Source organism: Stegostoma tigrinum, chromosome 2, assembly GCF_030684315.1.
Source record: "Stegostoma tigrinum isolate sSteTig4 chromosome 2, sSteTig4.hap1, whole genome shotgun sequence".
Classification (NCBI taxonomy): Eukaryota; Metazoa; Chordata; class Chondrichthyes; order Orectolobiformes; family Stegostomatidae; genus Stegostoma; species Stegostoma tigrinum.
In genome coordinates this window covers 159,719,670-159,742,838 of record NC_081355.1, presented here as the reverse complement: position 1 = coordinate 159,742,838, position 23,169 = coordinate 159,719,670, and the positions used below count along the sequence as shown (strand labels likewise).

Sequence of the window (23,169 nt, the reverse complement as noted above, 5' to 3'; positions counted from 1 at the left end):
GAGTTGGATGAATGGCAGGCTGGTAATTGTTGAATGATGGACACTGCCTGTTAGTGTGGTCGAGGCAAAATCCCTGATAACATTTATAACCCTTACATTACAGATCAACACTGAGACCTAGATCTGCAGCTTTCAGGTAACTGCACCTCCTCCACAATAACACTCAATTCTGGAGCCCCCCCCAGGAATGCACTCTTCATCCCCTACTGTACTTGCTGCACATCTATAACTGTTGCCAAATTCTGAACAAATGCCATCCATAAGTTTGCTGACAACATCACTGTAGTAAGAAGGATATCCAACACCAAAGAGTCAGAATACAGAAAGGAGACATATTGCAATGATAACCATCTCTCTTCAATGTCTGAGATAACAAAGTGTGAAGCTGGACGAACACAGCAGGCCAAGCAGCATCAGAGGAGCAGGAAGGCTGACGTTTCTGAGGGAGAGACCCTTCTGCAGAAGTGTCTAGGCCCGAAACATCAGCTTTCCTGCTCCTCTGATGCTGCCTGGCCTGCTGTGTTCGTCCAGCTTCACACTTTGTTATCACAGATTCTCCAGCATCTGCAGTTCCTACTATCACTCTTCAATGTCTGCTTTCTTCTTTTCTCTTCCTTTTGCTTTTACTGTTTTCCTTCCTTTCTTCAAGCCTGGAGAATGGCCGGTGAAAAAGGAAGCCGACGGTGGCAGGAATGCCAGGACGAGCCAGACATTGCTCCACCCCAGCCTGGGGTCTCATGGCGACTGAGAAGCAGGTCCCAGGCTGACTGCCCGAGCTCAGACTCACAGGCTAAGCCAAGGCTCCAGGTCCACAGCTAGGCCTGGGCATCTGCAGGAGCAGAAGTATCAGCAAAAGGGACAGCAGAGGACTCTGACAACCAATGACCAGCAGCAGTGTCTGAAGGAGTGTCGGATGGAGAACACAGAAAATAGTACAGTACAGGCCCTTCGGCCCACAATGTTGCGCCAAACTTTTACCCTAAACCTAAGGTCTATCTAACCTCCACCCCTACATTATACTATCAGCCATAAGCCTATCTAATAGCCGCTTAAATGCCCCTAATGAGGCCGACTCCACTACCCTCTCTGGCAATGTATTCCTCGTCCCGACCACTCTCTGAGTAAAGAACCTGCCTCTGACACCTCCCTGATATCTACCTCCACTCACTTTAAAACGATGCCCCCTTATAATAGCCACCTCCACCCTAGGAAAAAGTCTCTGGCTGCCCACTCTATCTGTACCTCTGATCATTTTGTACACCTCTATCAAGTCACCTCTCATCCTTCGTCGTTCTAAAGAGAAAAGCCCTAGCTCTCTCAACCTTTCCTCGTAAGACCTTCGCTCCATTCCAGGACACATTCCGGTAAATCTCCTCTGCACCTTTTCCAATGCTTCCTCAACTCATCACCATGTTGAATATTTTCCATCCCCTGCCACTACTTTGTCTTCTCAGGGTCAGCCAATTCTGAATCCAATCTGCCACATTTCCCCCTGTCCCATGCCTCCTTACCTTCTGCATGAGCCTACCATGGGGAACCTTATCAAACACCTTACTTAAATCCATGTATACCACATCCACTGCTCTACCTTCATCCATGTGTTTGGTCACCGCTTCAAAGAGTTCAATAAGGTTTGTGAGGCATGATCTACCCCTCACAAATCCATGCTGACTATCACTAATCAAACTGTGCCTATCCAAGTGATCATAAATCCTGTCTCTCAGAGTCCTTTCCTATTATTTGCCCACCACTGACGTAATACTAACTGGCCTGTAATTTCCGGGGTTATCCCTGTTCTCTTTTCTGAACAAGGAAATGGCGTTTGCCACTTTCCAATCTTTTAGCACTATACCGTGGGCAGTGAGGACAAAAAAAATCATCACCTGCGATCTCTTCCCTCACTTCCCATAGAATCCTTGGATAAATCCCATCAGGCCCAGGGGACGTATCTATCTTCAACTTCCTCAGAATTCCTTGTACATCTTCCTTACTAACATCGACCTCCTCTAGCCACAACTAGGTCCCTCTCAGTTGTGAATACTGAAGAAAAATATTCATTAAGGATCTCCCCTATCTCTTTAGCCTCCGTAAACAAATTCCCTTAACAATCCTTGACTGGCCCTAACCTTTCTCTGGTCATTCTCTTATTCCTCAAGAACGTGTATAAAGCCTTGGAGTTTTCCTTGATCCTATCTGCCAAGATTTTCTCATGTTCCCTTAGAGCTCTCCTAAGCCCGCTGTGCAGTTCCTTCCTGGATAACCTGTATTCCTCTACAGCCTTCTCCGTTCCTTGTTTCCTAAACCTTATATAAACCTCCTTCTTCCTCTTAACCAGTCGTTTGACCTCTCTTGAGAACCAAGGCTCCCTCACTTGACCGCATCTTCCCTGCCTGCTAGGGACAAACATATCCAGCACACACAGTATGCATTCCTTAAACAATCTCCACATTTCAATAAAGCTCTTCCCTGACAGCCTCTGTTCCCATTTTATGTTACCTAGTTCTTGCCAAACAGAACTGTAATTACCCTTCCCTAAATTAATAACCCTTACCCTGCTGTATGTACTATCCTTTTCCATGACTATTGCAAAAGTAACTGAGTTATGATCGCTACTGCCAAAATGCTCTCCTACCAACAGGTCTAACACTTGGCCCGGTTCATTGCCAAGCACCAAATCCAATGTAACCTCCCCTCGTGTTGGTCTAACCACACACTGTGCCAGGAATCCTTCCTGAACATGCCGGACAAAATCTGCTCCATCAAACTATTACAACTAAAATGTTTCCAATCCATATTTGGAATGTTGAGGATACCCATGTCTACAACCCTGTGACTTCTGCACCTTTCCAGTATCCACCTCCCAATCCGCTCCTCCACTTCTCTGCAACTATTAGGGGGTCTGTAAAATACCCCCAACAAAGTGACTGCTCCTTTCTTGTTCCTGACCTCAACCCAAACTGACTCTGTAGACATATCATTCTCAAACTGCCTTTCAGTAGCTGCTATACTCGCACTGACTCAGTGCCACTCCCCCGCCTCTTTTACCCCCCTCCCTATTTCTTAGAAAGCATCTAAATCCCGGAACTTCCAACAACCATCCCTCGCTCCGAGTTACCCAAGTTTCTGTAATGGCCACAATATCATAGTTCCAAGTACCGACCCATGCTCTAAGTTCATTCGCCTTATTTCTGATACGTCTAGCATTGAGGTCTACACACCTCAAACCAGCTCAGTGTCCACGATTACACTCCATTGGCTGCATTTCTTTATAAACAACCTCACTCCCTAATTGTGTCTGCTGGCAGACTGAATACCTCATTCTCTGAATTACAGATCCGGTTCCCCACCCCCTGCCAATCGAGTTTAAATCATCCCGTACAGCTCGAGCAAATCTCCCTCCCAGGATATTTGTGCCCTTCCGGTTCAGGTGCAACCCGTCCTTACTGTACAAGTCCCACCTTCCCCAGAATGTGCTCCAATTATCCACATAATGGGAGCCCTCCCTCCTACACCCACCCTGTAGCCACGTGTTTAGCTGCACGCTCTCCCTATTTCTTACCTTGTTATCACGTGGCACTGGTAGCAATCCAGAGATAATTACCCTGTTTGTCCTGGTCTTCAGCTTCCAACCTAACTCCCTGTATTCACTTTTCACATTCTCTGTCCTTTTTCTCCCTCTGTCATTGGTACCGATGTGTAGCATTCCTGCTGGTGGCTCACCCTCCCTCCTGAAGGATCTCGAAGAAACAATCCGAGACATCACGGACCCTGGTACCCGAGAGGCAACATACCATCCGCTCATCTCGTTCGCATCCACAGAACCGCCTGTTTGTGCCTCATATCCAGGTAGGTCACCAGCCCACAGATAACCTCAGCCAATACATTAATTGAAGCCAGCTATTAGAGTCATAGAGATCTCTCTATGGTGGCACAGTGGTTAGCACTGCTGCCTCATAGAGGATTTGATTCCACTCTTGGACGACTGAGTGGAGTTTGCATGTTCTCCGTGTCTGCGTGGGTTTTCTCCTATTCCGCGCCCTCTTCCCTTCTGTGCCACAGGGCCAGAGACCTGCCCGCTATGGCCTTCCCCTGGTAGGACCCCCCCCCCCGCCAACAGTGTCCAAAGAGAGACCACTCTCTCCGTGACTCCCTTGTTCGCTCCACACTGCCCTCCAACCCCACCACACCTGGCACCTTCCCCTGCAACCGCAGGAAATGCTACACTTGCCCCCACACCTCCTCCCTCACCCCCATCCCAGGCCCCAAGATGACATTCCACATTAAGCAGAGGTTCACCTGCACATCTGCCAATGTGGTATACTGCATCCACTGTACCCGGTGTGGCTTCCTCTACATTGGGGAAACCAAGCGGAGGCTTGGAGACCGCTTTGCAGAACACCTCCGCTCAGTTTGCAACAAACAACTGCACCTCCCAGTCGCAAACCATTTCCACTCCCCCTCCCATTTTTTAGATGACATGTCCATCATGGGCCTCCTGCAGTGCCACAATGATGCCACCCGAAGGTTGCAGGAACAGCAACTCATATTCCGCCTGGGAACCCTGCAGCCTAATGGTATCAATGTGGACTTCACCAGTTTCAAAATCTCCCCTTCCCCTACTGCATCCCTAAACCAGCCCAGTTCGTCCCCTCCCCCCACTGCACCACACAACCAGCCCAGCTCTTCCTCTCCACCCACTGCATCCCAAAACCAGTCCAACCTGTCTCCGCCTCCCTAACCAGTTCTTCTTCTCACCCATCCCTTCCTCCCACCCCAAGCCGCACCCCCATCTACCTACTAACCTCATCCCACCTCCTTGACCTGTCCATCTCCCCTGGACTGACCTATCCCCTCCCTACCTCCCCACCTATACTCTCTCCACCTATCTTCTTTTCTCTCCATCTTCGGTCCGCCTCCCCCTCTCTCCCTATTTATTCCAGAACCCTCACCCCATCCCCCTCTCTGATGAAGGGTCTAGGCCCAAAACGTCAGCTTTTGTGCTCCTGAGATGCTGCTTGGCCTGCTGTGTTCGTCCAGCCTCACATTTTGTTGTCCAGTGTCCAAAGTGGTATACTTATTATTGAGGGGGACAGCCACAGGGGATCACTGCACTGCCTGCCTGTTCCCTTTCCCATTCCTGACGGTCACTCAGCTATCTTTATCCTGTAACGTGGGGGTGACCACGTCCCAATAACTCCTCCCTATCACCCCCCTCAGCCTCCCGAATGATCCGGAGTTCATCCAGCTCCAGCTCCAGTTCCCTAGCACGGTCTGCGAGGAGCTGGAGTTGGCTGCACTTCTCGCAGGTGAAGTCAGAGGGGACACCAGCAGTGACCCTCACGTCCCACGTCCTACAGGCAGAGCGTGCAACTGCCCTCGCTTCCATTCCCTGTACTCGAGATTGCCAGAAGAATTTAAAAAAGCCCTACTTTAGCGACCCTCCACAGATTTTTTTTCTGGTTCGAGGAGGAGGACGGGTGGGAGACACCACACGTGCAGTGTTTCGGGTTTAGCCAATGCCCAAATATATCAGTTCCTTCCTGGCTCACGTTCTCTCCACACACCCCCTGCTGAAAACATGAGGGCCCCGCTGTACGAGGTCAGTTTTTATACTGGAGCAAAAAACTACCTCCCCTTCCCGCCAGCACTCACACACAGGAAGTACAGAACCAGTGAGTCTTCAGGCCCGCGGCTCTAGTTCACAGAGTGGCAGTGGCAGATGCCCATAACCAATACCCCAGACCCCATTACAGATAGACCAGAGACTGTTTAAGAGACTCCGGCCGATTTCACACTGTGACTGGAGGAGGAAGATCGAGGAAAGTGGAAGATGAATGCCATCGCGGTAAAATTTTATATTTAGTGTTTCACGATGGCGACAGAAGATGGCAACTTTTGTGTATAACACACAAAAGAAACACTACATGGATGTACGTGGAATAGTGTAGGCTAGATGGGCTTGAGATCGGTATGACAGGTCGGCACAACATTGAGGGCCGAAGGGCCTGTACTGTGCTGTAATGTTCTATCTTCTATTCACTGCATTTTTAAATGTACATGTCACAATAAATCAAAAACTAATCTTATCTAACATTTAAGAATTATATGGAAGTATTTAGATTCTCTGCACCTTTCTGGAACTGTAAGACAACATTCTGCATTCTGTTCCATTTACCTGATGTATTTATGTAAGGTATGATTTGACTGATTACCATGCAAAACAATACTTTTCACTGTGACTCAATATCTGACGCTAATAAACAGATAAACTTGCAATACCAAGGCATCCTAGCTCTGGAATTAGCATTACAGTAGGTGTCAGTTTTTGACTAGCATGGATACATTGGCCTGTACTGTAATTCATAGAATCCCTACAGCGTGGAAACAAGCCCTTCAGCACAACAAGTCCACAATGACCCTCAGAGGATCCCACCCAGACCCATTCCCCCATAAACCACTCCCCCACCATCTACACATCCCTGAACACTACAGGCAATTTGGCATGGCCAATCCACCTAGCCTGCACATCTTTGGACAGAGCACCCGGAGAAAACCCACGCAGACACAGGGAGAACATGCAAACTCCACTCAGTCGTCTAAGAGTGGAATCAAATCCTCTATGAGGCAGCAGTGCTAACCACTGTGCCACCATAGAGAGATCTCTATGACTCTAATAGCTGGCTTCAATTAATGTATCGGCTGAGGTTATCTGTGGGCTGGTGACCTACCTGGATATGAAAACAGCTGGTGTAAGATTTCAGAGCAACAGAATGACAAACATGATGGTCACCTCTCGGACAAATCTAGTTCCAAATATTCCGGTAGGATTATGGTGATGTTACCACTCTTAGAATGCGAGTTTTTCAGCAACATTGGGATTATATGGTTATAGCAACATTGCAAATCCTCTTAACCACCTGTCAATGACTGTCCCTCAGTTCACACACACACACACACACACACACAGGTAAGGACTTAAGAAATAGGGTTGCCAACCCTTTGAGCCTTCTCTACCATTCAATAAGTTAATGGCCAACACAGTTTGTGGTTTTGCTTATTGTGCAAAGCTTCACTAGACTGATTCCCAGATGGCAGAATTGACATATAAAGAAAGACTGGATCACCTGGGCTTGTATTTGCTGGAATTTAGGACAATGGAGGGAAGGTCTCCTCAAGACATATAAAATCTTGATTGGATGAAACAGGCTACATGCAGGAAGCATGTTCCGAATGTTAGGGAAGTCCAGAACTGGGGGTCACAGTCTTAGAATAAGGGGTTAGTCATTCAGGACTGAGATGAGGAAGAATTTCTTCACACGGAGAATTGTGAACCTGTGGAATTCTCTCCCACAGGAAGCTGTTGGGGCCAGTTCATTAGATATATTCAAGAGGGAGCTGGACATGACCCTTGCAGTGAAAGGGATTAAGGGGTACAGAGAGAAAGCGAGAATGGGATACTGAGATTGTGTGATCAGCCACGATCGTATTGAATGTTGATGCAGGCTTGAAGGGCCGAATGGTCTACTCCTGCACTACTTTCTATTCTGTATAACAACACAGAGAATGAGGTTCTTGTTGAGATAGTTGTCATATGGCATAAAAACAGACCCTTTGGCCCAACTCGTCCATGTTAACCAGGTTTCCTAAACTGAATGCGTCCCACTTTCCTGCATTTGGCCCATATCCCTCTAAACCCATGTATGTACTTGTCCAAACGCCTTTTAATTGTCCACAACTCCCCCTGGCAGCTCATTCCATACCCACACCACCGTCTGTGTGAAAAAGTTACCCCTCAGATCCCTTTAAATCTTTTCCCTCTTACCTTAAAATCTGTATCTTCTAGTTTTGGACATCACCCCCAAACTGGGGAAAACATCTTGGCCAATCACCTTATCTATGCCACTCAGGATTTTATAAATCTCTATTAGGTCACGCGTCATTCTCCTGTACTCCAGGGAAATAAGAGGTCCCAGCCTATCCAGCCCCTCCTTATAACTCAAACCCTCCAGTATCAGTAACAGTGAAGTAAATCTACCTTGCACCCTTTCCAGTTTAATAATGTTTCCAAGAGCAGTGACCAGAATTGTCCGTAGATTTCCAAATATAGCCTCACCAATGTTTTGTACAGCTGTAACATGACGTCCGAATTCCGATATTGAATGCACTGACTGACGAAGGCAAACATGCCAAGCATCTTCTTCACCACCCTGTCTACCCTGTGCCGCCACTTTCAAAGAACGATATACCTGCACCCATAGGTTTCTCTGGTTCACAACACTCCCCAGGCCCTACCGTTAACTGTACAAGTCCTGTCCTGGTTTGTCTCACCAAAATGCAACATCTCCTATTTATGTAAATTCAACTCCATCTGCCATGCCTTGGCCCACTGACCCAACTAATCAAAATCATCTTTCACTGTCCACTACACCACCTACTTTGGTGTCAACTACAAACTTACTAACCATGCCACCTGTATTCTCATCGAAATAATTCATATAAATGATGACCAAGCAGATCCAGCACCAATCCTATTGCAGACTGGTGGTCACAGGCCTCCAGCCTGAATAACAACCCTCGACCACCACCCTGTCTCCTACTGGCAAACCAATTTGTATTGCTCTCCCTAAACCCCATGTGATCTAACCTTACTAAACAGCCTACCATGCAGAATCCTGTCGTAGACCTTGCTAAAATCCACATAGATGTGTACCACTTTGCCTTCATCTATCTTCTTGATCACCTCTTCAAAAAAACCTCAATCAAGTTTGTGAGACACAATTTCCCATGCACAAAGCCATGTGGACTATCCCCAATCCGTCCTTGGGTTTCCAAATGCATGGAAATCGTGTCCCTCAGAACCACTCTAATGACTTACCCAGCACTGACATCAGGCTCACCGGCCTGAAGTTCCCTGGCTTTTCCTTCTGTCCTTTCTCAAATAATTACACATTGAGGAGGCAATGGCCTAGTGGAATTATCACTGGACTGTTAATCCTAGGGACCTAACTATTGTAATGGGGACCTGGGGTTCAAATCCCTCCATGGCAGATGGTGGGAATTTGATTTCAGTAAATATCTAAAATTAAAAGCTCTAATCATGATCGGGAATCCATAGTCAATTGTCAGAAAAACCTATCTGGTTCATTTTAGGGAAGGAAAATGCCATCATTACTTGGTCTGGCCTACATGTGACTCCAGACCCACAGCAATGTGGTTAACTCTTAACTGCCCTCTGGGCATTTGGGGATGGGCAATAAATGCTGCCTGGCCAGCGACGTTCACATCCCATAACTGAAAACAGAAAAACAAAAGCTACCCGCTAGTCTTCGGCCACCCACCCACCCTCCTAAAAATTCCATCCCCTATTCCCAATTCCTCCGCCTCCGCCGCATCTGCTCCCACGATAAGACATTCCACTCCCGCACATCCCAGATGTCCAAGTTCTTTAAGGACCGCAACTTCCCCCCCACGGTGATTGAGAACGCCCTTGACCGCGTCTCCCGCATTTCCCGCGACACATCCCTCACACCCCGCCCCCGCCACAACCGCCCCAAGAGGATCCCCCTCGTTCTCACACACCACCCTACCAACCTCCGGATACAACGCATTATCCTCCGACACTTCCGCCATTTACAATCCGACCCCACCACCCAAGACATTTTTCCATCCCCACCCCTGTCTGCTTTCCGGAGAGACCACTCTCTCCGTGACTCCCTTGTTCGCTCCACACTGCCCTCCAACCCCACCACACCCGGCACCTTCCCCTGCAACCGCAGGAAATGCTACACTTGTCCCCACACCTCCTCCCTCACCCCCATCCCAGGCCCCAAGATGACATTCCACATTAAGCAGAGGTTCACCTGCACATCTGCCAATGTGGTATACTGCATCCACTGTACCCGGTGCGGCTTTCTCTACATTGGGGAAACCAAGCGGAGGCCTGGAGACCGCTTTGCAGAACACCTCCGCTCAGTTCGCAACAAACAACTGCACCTCCCAGTCGCAAACCATTTCCACTCCCCCTCCCATTCTCTTGATGACATGTCCATCATGGGCCTCCTGCACTGCCACAATGATGCCACCCGAAGGTTGCAGGAACAGCAACTCATATTCCGCCTGGGAACCCTGCAGCCATATGGTATCAATGTGGACTTCACCAGTTTCAAAATCTCCCCTTCCCCCACTGCATCCCTAAACCAGCCCAGTTCATCCCCTCCCCCCACTGCACCACACAACCAGCCCAGCTCTTCCCCCCCACCCACTGCATCCCAAAACCAGTCCAACCTGTCTCTGCCTCCCTAACCGGTTCTTCCTCTCACCCATCCCTTCCTCCCACCCCAAGCCGCACCCCCAGCTACCTACTAACCTCATCCCACCTCCTTGACCTGTCCGTCTTCCCTGGACTGACCTATCCCCTCCCTACCTCCCCACCTACACCCTCTCCACCTATCTTCTTTACTCTCCATCTTCGGTCCGCCTCCCCCTCTCTCCCTATTTATTCCGGTTCCCTCCCCCCATCCCCCTCTCTGATGAAGGGTCTAGGCCCGAAACGTCAGCTTTTGTGCTCCTGAGATGCTGCTTGGCCTGCTGTGTTCATCCAGCCTCACATTTCATTATCTTAGTCTTCTGGCACCTCACCTGTGGCTGGTGATGATGCAAATATTCCAGCTGGGGACCCTGCAATTTCTTCCAGCTTTCTAAAACGTCCTGGGAAACACTTGATCAATCCCTGCCTTGAAGTTTAGTTACAAGACTGCAACACATTTATACTGTGACAATATCATAGACTTACACACATCACGCTTCTGTACTCCTCAATAGGGAATAACACATGGACCAGAACGAAGCCCCAGCAACACTGGTTTTCATCTGCTCGGATCTAGATTCATGCTGGAGGTGACCACAATAGCAGTCGGTCTGTTGGTCTGAACTCCGGCACCAGCAGTTTTCATGACTTTCAGGCAGACTCATTACTTCTCAGCTGAACCCCTTACTGTCTCCCTGCATCGATCAGTTCAGAGTTATGTTCATCACTGCATTTGTCATTTTTGTCGATTTCTTAGACCGCTCCTGCTCTGCACCAACCCCACTTCTTCTTTGTGATTGTAGCGACAAGCTCTAAATAATTACAATCCATGCTCATTGCTGCTTTTCACGTTAGTTCTGAACAAAGAACTGAGATATCACAGAAAAGCGACCGTTTCCTCTGCATTGAAGGGGAAGAACATAGAACATTACAGCACAGTACAGGCCCTTCGGCCCTCGATGTTGTGTCAACCTGTCATACCGATCTCAAGCCCATCTAACCTACACTATTCCAAGTGCCAAAAGGTTAGAATATTACCTGCAGTCAGGTTAAAAAAAATTTAAAAATCTTCATTGTGCCTTGGCGGACAGGGGCAAATAAGGGAAAACCTGATCACAGCACTCAGCTGGGGTTGGAGGGGGGAAGGCTGTGAGGGGATAGACAGTGGGAAGATCCCCTGCTCCTTTGTGCCATGTTCAGAAATGGACTCTAAGCAGAATAAAACTCTCCAGGAGAAAGATAAACACAGAAACTAAGACCAGCAGGCAGGCAGAGAGAGAGAAAATAACACACACACAAAATGATACTACTGGAAATTACAGTGATTCACTACACTGATTTCATTACAAAAAAGTGATTTGTGACGTCACGTAAGTGAACTGCATTAATCACACAAATGTAGCATCCAAGTTTAGCAGGTAATGGGGTGGGAAAATGGCCTTTGTTTCAAAAGGAATGGAGTATAAAAATGGGGAGACCGTGCTAAAACAATGCAGGGCAATGGTCAAACCACAGCTGGATACAGGTAGCTCTGCTATAATGTGTGTCTTGTTAATGCAAATTGCCTGTAATGCGATTGACAAATAATGACGTCTATACAGTGTGGAGCTGGAGGAACACAGCAGGTCAGGCAGCAAAGAAGCAGGAGAGTCCTGATGAAGGGTCCGAACCCAAAATGTCAACTTTGCTGGCCAGTTGCTTTCCTCTAGCTCCACACTGTATTGACAATGACTGCAGCATCTGCAATTCTCGCTACCTCTTAGTTGAAGAGTAGCAGATGCTGCTCGGACAATGCAAACTTTCTGCTGTCCTTTCTATAGCTATTTCCCTATAAATCAATTTTGTATAGGGAGGTCACACAAGAACGCAACTATCGTACTGTGAACAGTTTCGGACCCCTTATCTAAGGGATGGTATACTGGCATTGGAGGCATTCAAAGAAGATTCACTTGGCTGATCCTGGGTATGGGTGGACTCTCTTAAGAGGAGGAGTTCAGTAGGTTGAGCCTGTATGTATTGGAGTGTTATTCCCACTCTTCACAGATAACAGTGATAGGGGAGGCACAATAATGAACCTCCAGTGTTTGGCCAGAGTCCTTTGGAACAAACAAAGGAAAGAACGTTTTTATTGAGGGGAAACAGTGCACGCGTTGTACACAAGAACAGTCCGTCTCTCCACAAGGCTCACTCCCCCACCAGCGTGGTCACTTCTTGCACATGATCCCTGACCACACGGTCCAACACAGCATACACGTCACCGCATGCTTTTGCTGCTGCGTCCACCACTTTCTCCAGGTGGTCTTCATGCAGCCGCGAGTTCATTTCCAGCAAAGCAATCTGCTGCGACTTGGGGAGCAGGGCCAGGGCCACCTGGGGACCCCCAGCTGACTCTTCGATGTAGCTGAGGTCTACTAAAGGGGTGTCCTCGATAAAGCCTGTGGAGCAGGCACACACGTAGTCCCGCATGGGGATTCCTGCGTCGATCACAGCCAGTGTCGCCGCATTAACACAGGCGCAATAGTTGCCACCGTCTGCCTGTAGGATCTGTGGAGGGGAGAACAAAGCAGAAAGTGAACACAGATCTCAAATTTTCACAGTTGGCAATTAGAGGGTGCTTATCTAGCAACTCCAGAGGTCAGATACCATCATATTGCTCCCTGCCCATCCATGTACCTGTCAAGGTAATCTTAAAAGATGCTAACGTGTCTGTGTCGACCACCTCCACTGGCAACACGTTCCAGCCACCCACCACCCTTTGCATAAAGAACTTGCCACGCATATCTCCCTTAAACTTTCCTCCTCTCACTTTGAACTCAGTAAAGCTAAAGGTGACAGTGAAGACTGCTTATCAGATTCTTAGAATCACAGTGCAGAAGAGTTCATTAAGTCCATATTTCCAAAAACATTTATTCTAGGTTGCTCCAGGAAGCGAGAAAGGAGGTTGCTAAGACGCTGGCGAAGATCTTTGCTTCCTCACTCTCCGTGGGAGTCGTACCGGAAGATTGGAGGGAGGCAAATGTTGTTCCTCTTTTCAAGAGAGGGAATAGGGAAATCCCTGGAAATTACAGACCAGTCAGTCTTACGTCTGTGGTCAGCAAGGTTTTGGAAAGAATTCTGAGGGATAGGATTTATGACTCTCTGGAAAAGCATAGCATGATTAAAGGGAGTCAGCATGGCTTTGAGAGGGGCAGGTTCTTATTTCAAACAGAGTGGAATATAAAAGTAGAGAGGTTTTACTGAAACTGTACAAGGCACTAGTCAGACTACAGCTGGAATATTGTGAACAGTTCTGGGCCCTTTTATCAAAGGACAGAATAACTGGCATTGCAGGCAGTCCAGAGAAGGTTCATTTGGCTGATACCAGGCATATCGGGACTGTCTAATCAAGAAGTTGAGTTTATTGCATCTGTACTTATTAGAATATAAAAGAATGAGAGGTGACCTTATTGAAATGCAAGATTCTTAGGGTGCTTGACTGGGTAGATGCAAGGATATTAGAGATAACAAGGTGTAGGGCTGGATGAACACAGCAGGCTGAGCAGCATCAGAGGAGCAGGAAAGCTGACATTTCGGGCCTAGACCCTTCTTCAGAAATGGGGGAGGGGAAAGGGGTTTCAGAAATAAATATGGAGAGACGGGAGGCAGATAGAAGATGGATAGAGGAGAAGATATGTGGAGAGGAGACAGACAGGTCAAAGAGGTGGGGATGTAGCCAGTAAGGGTGAGTGTAGGTGGAGAGATAGGGAGGGGATATGTCAGTCCAGGGAGGACTAACAGGTCAAGGGGGCGGGATGAGGTTAGTCGGTAGGAAACGGGGGTAGGGCTTGAGGTGGGAGGTGGGGAAAGGTGAGAGGAAGGACAGGTTAGCGAGGTGGCGACGAGCTAGTCTGGTTTTGGGATGCGGCAGGTGGAGGGGAGATTTTGAAGCTTGTGAAGTCCACATTGATACCATTGGGTTGCAGGGCTCCCAAGCGGAATATGAGATGCTGTTCCTGCAACCTTCAGGTAGAATCGTTGTGGAACTGCAGGATGGACATGTCGTCTGAGGAATGGGAGGAGGATTTGAAATGGTTCATTACTGGGAGGTGCGAACATTCCCCACTTATGTGAAAGTCTATGACCAGAGGACATTATTTCAGAACACAGAATTACCTATTGAAGACAGATGAAGAGGAATTTCTCCTCCTACAGGAGTGGATCTGTGGAATCCTTTGCCACAGGAGGCTGTTGAGGGGAAAAGGCAGGAGAGTGGAGTTGAGGATCAGATCAGCCAGTGATCTCAGTGAATGGCAGAGAAGGCTCCAACAGCTTCAACTCCGACATCTCATGTTTCTCTACCATACTTTCAAAATTCAAATTTACCCACTGCATTCCCATCTTTCAGTGAGACAGTTCCAGATTTCCACTCTCATTAATGTGAGGAAGGACTTCCTGACATCACTTTTAATGACCTTCCGAAATTTCTAGTGCTCAGTCCCAGTGTTCCAGAAATTCCTATGAGAGGAAAGAACTTCTGTTCATGTGGGGTGAGGCAGAGCACCTAACAAAAGAAGCTGCACTAAGTAAAGGGTAACTGGGATGGGAGAGGGGACTCAGGTTCAGGACCTGACTCAGGTAGAAGGGCCAAGCAAGCGAGTGAAGATCAGATCTAGAGGCCAGGGTAAGGCTCAGAACACAATACCTGCACGTAAATATCAATTTGGGATCGCGGGTAAAGCTGTGTCAAAATGGCAGCTTCGAATGTCTGTTTCAGGTGCAGGGTCATCTCTGATGACTTGCGGTCTCCATGGGGTCTCCGCTTACGCTCGCCTGTGCTGAAGGTCGCCATGCTGTACTGGCAGTTCACCATTGCTTTGTCATGTAGGGCTTTACTGCGAGCACCACGAACCTGAAACACAGGGTACTGTGATCACTATCACCTACAACACAGACACAGGCAGCAACAAAAGGAACATTGTAGAGAGAGCTTTACACTACAGCTAACCCCGTGCTGTCCCTGGGCATGTTTGATGGGGACAGTGTAGAGAGAGCTTTACTCTGTATCTAACCCTGTGCAGTCCCTGTCCTGAGAATGTTTGATGGGGGACAGTGTAGAGGAAGCTTTACTCTGTATCTAACCCTGTGCAGTCCCTGTCCTGAGAATGTTTGATGGGGGACAGTGTAGAAGAAGCTTTACTCTGTATCTATCACCGTGCTGTCCCTGTCCCTGAGAATGTTTGATGGGGGACAGTGTAGAGGTAGCTGTACTCTGTATCTAACACCGTGCTGTCCCTGTCCCTGAGAATGTTTGATGGGGGACAGTGTAGAGGAAGCTTTACTCTGTATCTAACACGGTGCTGTCCCTGTCCCTGTCCCTGAGAATGTTTGATGGGGACAGTGTAGAGGGAGCTTTACTCTGTATCTAACCCTGTGCTGTCCCTGTCCCTGAGAGTGTTTGATGGGGAATAGTGTAGAGGAAGCTTTACTCTGTATCTAACACCGTGCTGTCCCTGTCCCTGGGAGTGTTTGATGGGGGACAGTGTAGAGTGAGCTTTACTCTGTATCTAACCCCGTGCCATGCCTGCACATGCGCGCCAGCAAAACACATGCGCACTGGGTACTTGCCTCATGCGGACCGTAAACAACTGCCAGCGCCTTGGTATTCCCCTGCTCGATATAAGCTGAGCCATCGGCTTGAGCGAACACCCCCATTCGGGCCTGAATCTTCCGAAGCTCGGTGGGTTTCCGACCGTCCACGCGGTATCCCTGATCAGAGAGCAGCTCCATCCCCGCCATCTTGTCGGCCGTCTCGTACCGGAAATGGACTGCAGCTCCCAGAAACCCCCGTGCGGCCGCGGGGCGTCCCCCGGACTACAACTCCCAGCGTCCTCCGGAACCAAAGCCTTTGAGCCGCTCAGTGATTGCATCTTGGGAATTGTAGTTCGATATTGACAGCAGCCTTCAGATGACAGTATAATAGAGAATAGATCATGCTGTATTGAGAGGATCAGCACAAGACTTTACGTTTGCTTCTAAATCTGTGCCTCCGAATTGAGTTCAATCCCTAGTTCCCTTAGAAAATGCCGCTAACGTCTCAGTTCCACTTAATATTGACTTATCATCTAAGGTTGCCAAGCAATTCCTAGAGCTTTCGAAAGTGCATTGGCCAGTGTGAGGACCAATCCAAATGTAGAATATCTGATCTGTTGGCACTGTGAGCGCATTGGTGGGGGCTCCGCCAATCAAAGTGGGGCTCCATCGGCTGCGGCGTTCCTTTCTGCTGAGTGGATCCCCCAGCACCAATGCATGCGCTGTTGTTTTGTGATTGGTTGGTACGCTGCCTTGCTCTCTCCCCGATTGGCCATTGGAGTGTCGACGTTGAGGATTGGACAGTGCGGACCCGCCCCCCTATTCGTGATTGGAGGGGGCTGGGTTTGGGCGTGGCTTCGCCGGTGGACGGGTCAACGCCTCGGTCACAGAGGCAGAGGTGTCCGAGTGAGTTTGACCGGAGGCTCGGGGCGATCAGTCTGTCAGGGCTTCGTGGTGTTAGACCGACACCGAGGTCAGGGTTAGGGGGCAACCAGACTGACCAGGATTCGGGGTGACGGGGGGATTAAACTAGCGGTTTGTGGGAGTTACACTGGTTCAGATGGACTGGGGTCAGACTGACAGGGATCAGGACATCAGACTGATGGGACTGGAGTCAGACTGACAGGGTTCAGGACATCAGACTGATGGGACTGGGGTCAGACTGACAGGGGTTCAGGACATCAGACTGATGGGACTGGGGTCAGACTGACAGGGGTTCAGGACATCAGACTGAAGGGACTGGGGTCAGACTGACAGGGGTTCAGGACATCAGACTGATGGGACTGGGGTCAGACTGACGGGGGTTCAGGACATCAGACTGAAGGGACTGGGGTCAGACTGACAGGGGTTCAGGACATCAGACTGATGGGACTGGGGTCAGACTGACGGGTTCAGGACATCAGACTGATGGGACTGGGGTCAGACTGACAGGGGTTCAGGACATCAGACTGAAGGGACTGGGGTCAGACTGACAGGGGTTCAGGACATCAGACTGATGGGACTGGGGTCAGACTGACGGGGGTTCAGGACATCAGACTGAAGGGACTGGGGTCAGACTGACAGGGGTTCAGGACATCAGACTGATGGGACTGGGGTCAGACTGACAGGGGTTCAGGACATCAGACTGATGGGACTGAGGTCAGACTGACGGGGGTTCAGGACATCAGACTGAAGGGACTGGGGTCAGACTGACAGGGGTTCAGGACATCAGACTGATGGGACTGAGGTCAGACTGACGGGGGTTCAGGACATCAGACTGAAGGGACTGGGGTCAGACTGACAGGGGTTCAGGACATCAGACTGATGGGACTGAGGTCAGACTGACGGGGGTTCAGGACATCAGACTGAAGGGACTGGGGTCAGACTGACAGGGGTTCAGGACATCAGACTGATGGGACTGGGGTTAGACTGACAGGGTTTCAGGACATCAGACTGATGGGACTGGAGTCAGAATGACAGGGGTTCAGGACATCAGACTGATGGGACTGGGGTTAGACTGACAGGGGTTCAGGACATCAGACTGATGGGCCTGGGGTCAGACTGACGGGGGTTCAGGACATCAGACTGATGGGACTGGGGTCAGTCTGACAGGGTTTCAGGACATCAGACTGAAGGGACTAGAGTCAGACTGACAGGGGTTCAGGACATCAGACTGAAGGGACTGGAGTCAGACTGACAGCGGTTCAGGACATCAGACTGATGGGACTGCGGTCAGACTGACAGGGTTTCAGGACATCAGACTGAAGGGACTGGGGTTAGACTGCCAGGGGTTCAGGACATCAGACTGATGGGACTGGGGTCAGACTGACAGGGGTTCAGGACATCAGACTGAAGGGACTGGGGTTAGACTGACAGGGGTTCAGGACATCAGACTGATGGGACTGGGGTTAGACTGACAGGGGTTCAGGACATCAGACTGATGGGACTGGGGTTAGACTGACAGGGGTTCAGGACATCAGACTGATGGGACTGGGGTCAGACTGACAGGGGTTCAGGACATCAGACTGAAGGGACTGGGGTTAGACTGACAGGGGTTCAGGACATCAGACTGATGGGACTGGGGTCAGACTGACAGGGGTTCAGGACATCAGACTGAAGGGACTGGGGTTAGACTGACAGGGGTTCAGGACATCAGACTGATGGGACTGGGGTCAGACTGACAGGGGTTCAGGACATCAGACTGATGGGACTGGGGTTAGACTGACAGGGGTTCAGGACATCAGACTGAAGGGACTGGGGTCAGACTGGCAGGATTAGCCAGGCAGGGATTTGCAGCTTGGCTGATGGGAAGCATACTGAGTTGATGTGACTGGGGAGGGTGGTTAGATACTCACCAGCATCCTCTTCTCCCCACTGCTCCGTAATTCTAGCCTTTTGTGGAAACCATGCACTTGGTGTTTAAAATAATTCTAACTGGTGGTTTTCCTTTCTTTGCTTTTAAGATATCTGAACTTTGAAGCAATTTGTAAAACTTGCCAGCACAGCTAGCTGGCACTGAATGATCAGGAGCAACATCGGGAGGGTTGATGTTGATTTATTCATTTTTACTGCCTGTGCCGCAGGTGAGTCTGTATCAATCCATGTTCAACAGAAGTAGTCTTCCAGTTTACGTCATCTCACTGAACAAATTCCTGCTCCTTTCAAATTACACAGTGTGGTAAGCTTTGGTGCTGAGCGACAGAACGAGGATCACAGATTAACAAAGATTCATAAACACACGTTAGTTTGCAAAGCTTTGTTACACATTAACAAAGACCGTGTGGTCGAGAGGGTCTGCAAGTTTAAAATTAGCCAGAATAACTCGGTTGCATTTTTTGTAGCAGACTTATCATTTACAATTAATCAAAATGATAACTGCAGTTAGACACTGTTGTTAACTTCCTCTCAATATCCTAAAGCATTTTACTAAAGAACTTTTGAAGTCTAGTCAAGGTTGGAATGTAGGATATAAGGCAATTGATTTGCGCACAGCAAACATGCACAGACAATAGCGTAAGAGTGAGCAAATTGACATTGGATCTGTGATAAGGGACAAACATTGGCACCAGAGCCTGTGGGGGCTGCCTCTGCCCTTGTTTCAAAAGTGCCATGATCTTTTATGGCCACCTGTGACCCTCCAGCAGTGAGGCACTCTTTCAGTACTGACCCTCCGACAATGCAGCACTCTCTCAGCACTGACCCTCCGACAGTGCAGCACTCCCTCAGCACTGACCCTCCGACAGTGCGGCGCTCCCTCAGCACTGACCCTCCAACAGTGCAACGCTTCCTCAGCACTGACCCTCCGACAGTGCGGTGCTCCCTCAGCACTGACACTCCGACAGTGTGGTGCTCCCTCAGCACTGACCCTCCGACAGTGCGGCGGTCACTCAGTACTGACACTCCGTCAGTGAGGCGATCCCTCAGCACTGACCCTATGACAATGCGACACTCCCTTAGCACTGAGCCTCCAAAACTGTGCGCTCCCTCAGCGCTGACTCTCTGCTAGTGCGGTGCTCCCTCAGCACTGACCCTCCGACAGTGCCCACTCCCTCAGCACCAACCCTCCAACAGTGAGACACACCCTCAGAACTGACCCTCCAACAGTGAGGCACTCCCTCAGTACTGACCCTCTGACAGTGAGACACTTCCACAGTACTGACCCTCCGACAGTGAGACACTTCCTCAGTACTGACCCTCCGACAGTGAGACACTTCCTCAGTACTGACCCTCCAACAGTGAGGCACTTCCTCAGTACTGACCCTCCGACAGTGAGACACTTCCACAGTTCTGACCCTCCGACAGTGAGACGCTCCCTCAGTACTGACCCTCCGACAGTGAGACACTTCCACAGTACTGACCCTCCGACAGTGAGACACTTCCTCAGTACTGACCCTCCGACAGTGAGACACTTCCTCAGCACTGACCCTCCAACAGTGCCCACTCCCTCAGTACTGACCCTCCAACAGTGCGGCACTCCCTCAGCACTGACCCTCCGACAGCCGGCGCTCCCTCAGCACTGACCCTCCGACAGTGCGGCGTTCCTTCAGCACTGACCCTCCGACAGTGCAGTGCTCCCTGAGCACTGACCCTCCAAAAATGCAGCACTCCATCACCACTGCCTTGGGATTGTCACCCTGGAATTTGTGCTTGTGCCTCTGGACATTGACTTGAAGCACAGAGCTCTGACTTAGAGGGCGGGGTGTTCCCACTGACCCAGCGCTGACACAGTCTGATTTTCGAAGTTTGCAGTGAAGAGGAAACCACATTGCTGCCCTGTGAGATCTCTCAGCCTGATGGCAATCAGCGCCTGAGCAATGCACAGTAAATGGCAATGAGCTGGGGTGAAGGAGACAGATAAAGGAAGTTTCCATGCCAACATGCTCTTCTGTTTCTCTCTGACAGTCACACCCGGAATTGCAGTTCTGAGCCATGGTGCAGCCGGAGAGGTTTCAGTTTGCTATTGATCGTGGTGGGACTTTCACCGATATCTTTGCCAGGTGTCCAGGGGACAAAGTTCGCGTCATGAAGCTCCTCTCTGAGGACCCAGCCAATTACCAAGATGCTCCCACTGAGGGCATCAGGAGAATACTACAGGAGGTAAATCACTGTGCGCTGTATAGGAATGGGGACACCTTTATTGATTATATATCAGTTGTGTGTGATTGAATGGAGGAGTTGGAAATTAACAGGGGATTTGTTTGTGCTTATGTACATCGGAACAGACTGAAAATAGTGTCATTAGGTCTGGAGGTGAATGTTTGTATCACATAAAATTAAAGCTAATAATGGTGTGTGAAGATGGGCTCCAGTTTTATCCTTTGAAACGGTGTTGTTTGGAAAAGGAGAACTCATGGACTGATTCTCAATAGATCATCAGAGAAGGGTAAACAGCATGGCATTGTGCACAGTACTCACAGAGAGAGAGAGTGACGCTTGTATCATTCCTGACAGAATTACACCCATTTAGTTGGTGTAGATTCTTGGCGTTGTGCGCCGTAAGTTGCTGAGGAGTGGACGGTGGCATTGCTCTCACTGATTTTCTGGACGAAGGGATTTTGAATGCTCTAACACTGTCCTCTCCTGGCGAGACTCCCTCGCTGATTCAGTTTTTTGTGTGTGCCTCTGACAGGAGACAGGGATGCAGCTTCCTCGGGATCGTCCAATCGACACCTCCAACATCGACTGGATCCGAATGGGAACAACCGTCGCCACAAATGCCCTGCTAGAGCGAAAGGGGGAGCGAATTGCACTGGTGATAACCAAAGGGTTCAAGGACTTGCTACATATTGGCAACCAGTCCCGGCCGAAGATATTTGACCTTGTAAACCTTCACAAATCACTGTTTTAGCCGCATCTGGAGTTTTATGTCTATCTCTGCATACTACACTTTCCATTGTCGTAACTTCTGGAAAGGGAGCAGTAGAGATTTACTGCCATAAAATCAGGGTTGGGGGATTTTAGTGAATAGAAGAGGGGCTGAAGAAGCTGGGTTTGTTCTCCACAGAATAAATACAGGTGATTTGTTAGAGGTGCATGAAATTGGGACATTTTGGGGTTTTATTTTAGAAGCCGTTAACCAAATCCGAATTCTCTGAAGTAACATGTATTTTAAGGAATTAAATGGGAGATTTAGAAACGTCGATTCAGTTCGAATGATCTGACGCAGTTGAAGAAAGCTGTCTTGAAGCTGAGCAGGATGGGGAGCTCAATGTTTCAACATTTTGAGTCTTTAGAAATGCCGAGGGCTGAAGGAAAGGTGCTGGTGAAAGGCGGTAACATTATTGATAAAGGAACTTGTTGTGGCAGCTGGGGGAACAGCACCTTACTTTCTGCTTTAGTGCTTTCCACTTTTCAGGATTCAATGCTGAGTTCAGCAACTTGAGAGCGTGAATTCTCCGTTTGGATAATTCCTCACGCAACCTATCTCCAGTGTCTTATTTGCGTGAGTTTGTTTTCAGTTGAGTTGGCCCATTTCCTGCGATGAATAACTACTTGTCATCTCTCTCTGTCTGTCTCTCTCTCTCTCTCTCTCTCTCTCTCTGTCTGTCTGTGTCTCACTCTCTCTCTCTCTCTCTCTCTCTCTCTCTGTCTGCCTGTCTCTCTCTGTCTTTCTGTGTCTCTCTCTCTCTCTGTCTTTCTGTGTCTCTCTCTCTCTCTGTCTGTCTGTGTCTCTCTCTCTCTCTCTCTGTCTGTCTGTGTCTCACTCTCTCTCTCTCTCTCTCTCTCTGTCTGTCTGTCTCTCTCTCTCTGTCTGTCTGTCTCTCTCTCTCTGTCTGTCTGTGTCTCTCTCTCTCTCTGTCTTTCTGTGTCTCTCTCTCTCTCTGTCTGTCTGTGTCTCTCTCTCTCTCTCTCTCTTTCTCTCTCTCTCTCATTCTGTCTGTTCTCTCCAACTATTAATATTCCCTTTGCCTTTCACTCTGGGGCACCTTTCCTAGCTGTTCCACTGGTTCTTTTTCAGTAACAGAAAATCCACATTTTTCCCAGCCCCCTTCAGCTCCAATGAAGAGTTACGTCAGGCTCAAAACTAACTCTGTTTTTTCTGTCTCTACTGATGCTGCAGACCTGCTGCGTTTCTCCAGCAGTTTTTGTTTTATTCATAATTCCGGCAGTGGAGGGAGAGCTGGAATTCAAAAACGTCAAGGAAAATAGGATCCTATGGTTGGCTGGATGTGGGGTTAACGGGTGTTGGGTTCTTGGGTTTGTCCTGGGACTTTGTGTCTGTAATGGAATTTAATTTTCAGCCAGACCAGCAGGTGCAAAGGAGCTCATTCTCAAAAGTTTTGAGAGTATGTTTTCAGGACAGTATCCTGAAGCAG

At 49.0% G+C, this 23,169-nt stretch overlaps 2 protein-coding genes across 7 annotated transcripts in view; one reads left to right on the top strand and one right to left on the bottom strand.

Moving 5' to 3' along the window:
* Nucleotides 1-12,403: 12,403 nt before the first annotated feature.
* Nucleotides 12,404-16,127, bottom strand: exosc4 (exosome component 4). Its single transcript, XM_048552880.2, has 3 exons — nucleotides 15,911-16,127; nucleotides 14,988-15,194; nucleotides 12,404-12,850 (listed from the first exon to the last, which is right to left on the bottom strand). Exons 1-3 carry the CDS (start codon nucleotides 16,079-16,081, stop codon nucleotides 12,491-12,493), a joined length of 738 nt encoding a protein of 245 aa, XP_048408837.1. The 5' UTR covers nucleotides 16,082-16,127; the 3' UTR covers nucleotides 12,404-12,490.
* Nucleotides 16,128-16,705: 578 nt separating this feature from the next.
* The window catches only part of oplah (5-oxoprolinase, ATP-hydrolysing), a 145,906-nt gene continuing 139,442 nt past the window's right edge, over nucleotides 16,706-23,169 (top strand). For 2 of the 6 annotated variants that reach the window (XM_059640718.1, XM_059640700.1), the window contains exons 1-4: nucleotides 16,762-16,847; nucleotides 18,817-18,936; nucleotides 20,756-20,950; nucleotides 21,483-21,674. In XM_059640718.1, the coding sequence (XP_059496701.1) occupies nucleotides 20,783-20,950; nucleotides 21,483-21,674 (360 nt within the window). In that variant the 5' untranslated portion in view covers nucleotides 16,762-16,847; nucleotides 18,817-18,936; nucleotides 20,756-20,782. Of the gene's footprint in view, nucleotides 16,848-18,816; nucleotides 18,941-20,755; nucleotides 20,951-21,482; nucleotides 21,869-23,169 lie in introns of those variants that run through there. The other 4 variants (XM_059640705.1, XM_059640724.1, XM_059640711.1 and 1 more) reach the window with 4 other exon arrangements.

Coding starts and splice junctions, on each gene's coding strand:
- exosc4 (XM_048552880.2), bottom strand. CDS start 16,081: ATGGCGGGGATGGAGCTGCTCTCTGATCAGGGATACCGCGTGGACGGT. Junction 15,195..15,910: donor TTGTTTACGGTCCGCATGAG/GCAAGTACCCAG, acceptor CCTGTGTTTCAG/GTTCGTGGTGCTCGCAGTAA. Junction 12,851..14,987: donor AAATTGATATTTACGTGCAG/GTATTGTGTTCT, acceptor TCCCCTCCACAG/ATCCTACAGGCAGACGGTGG.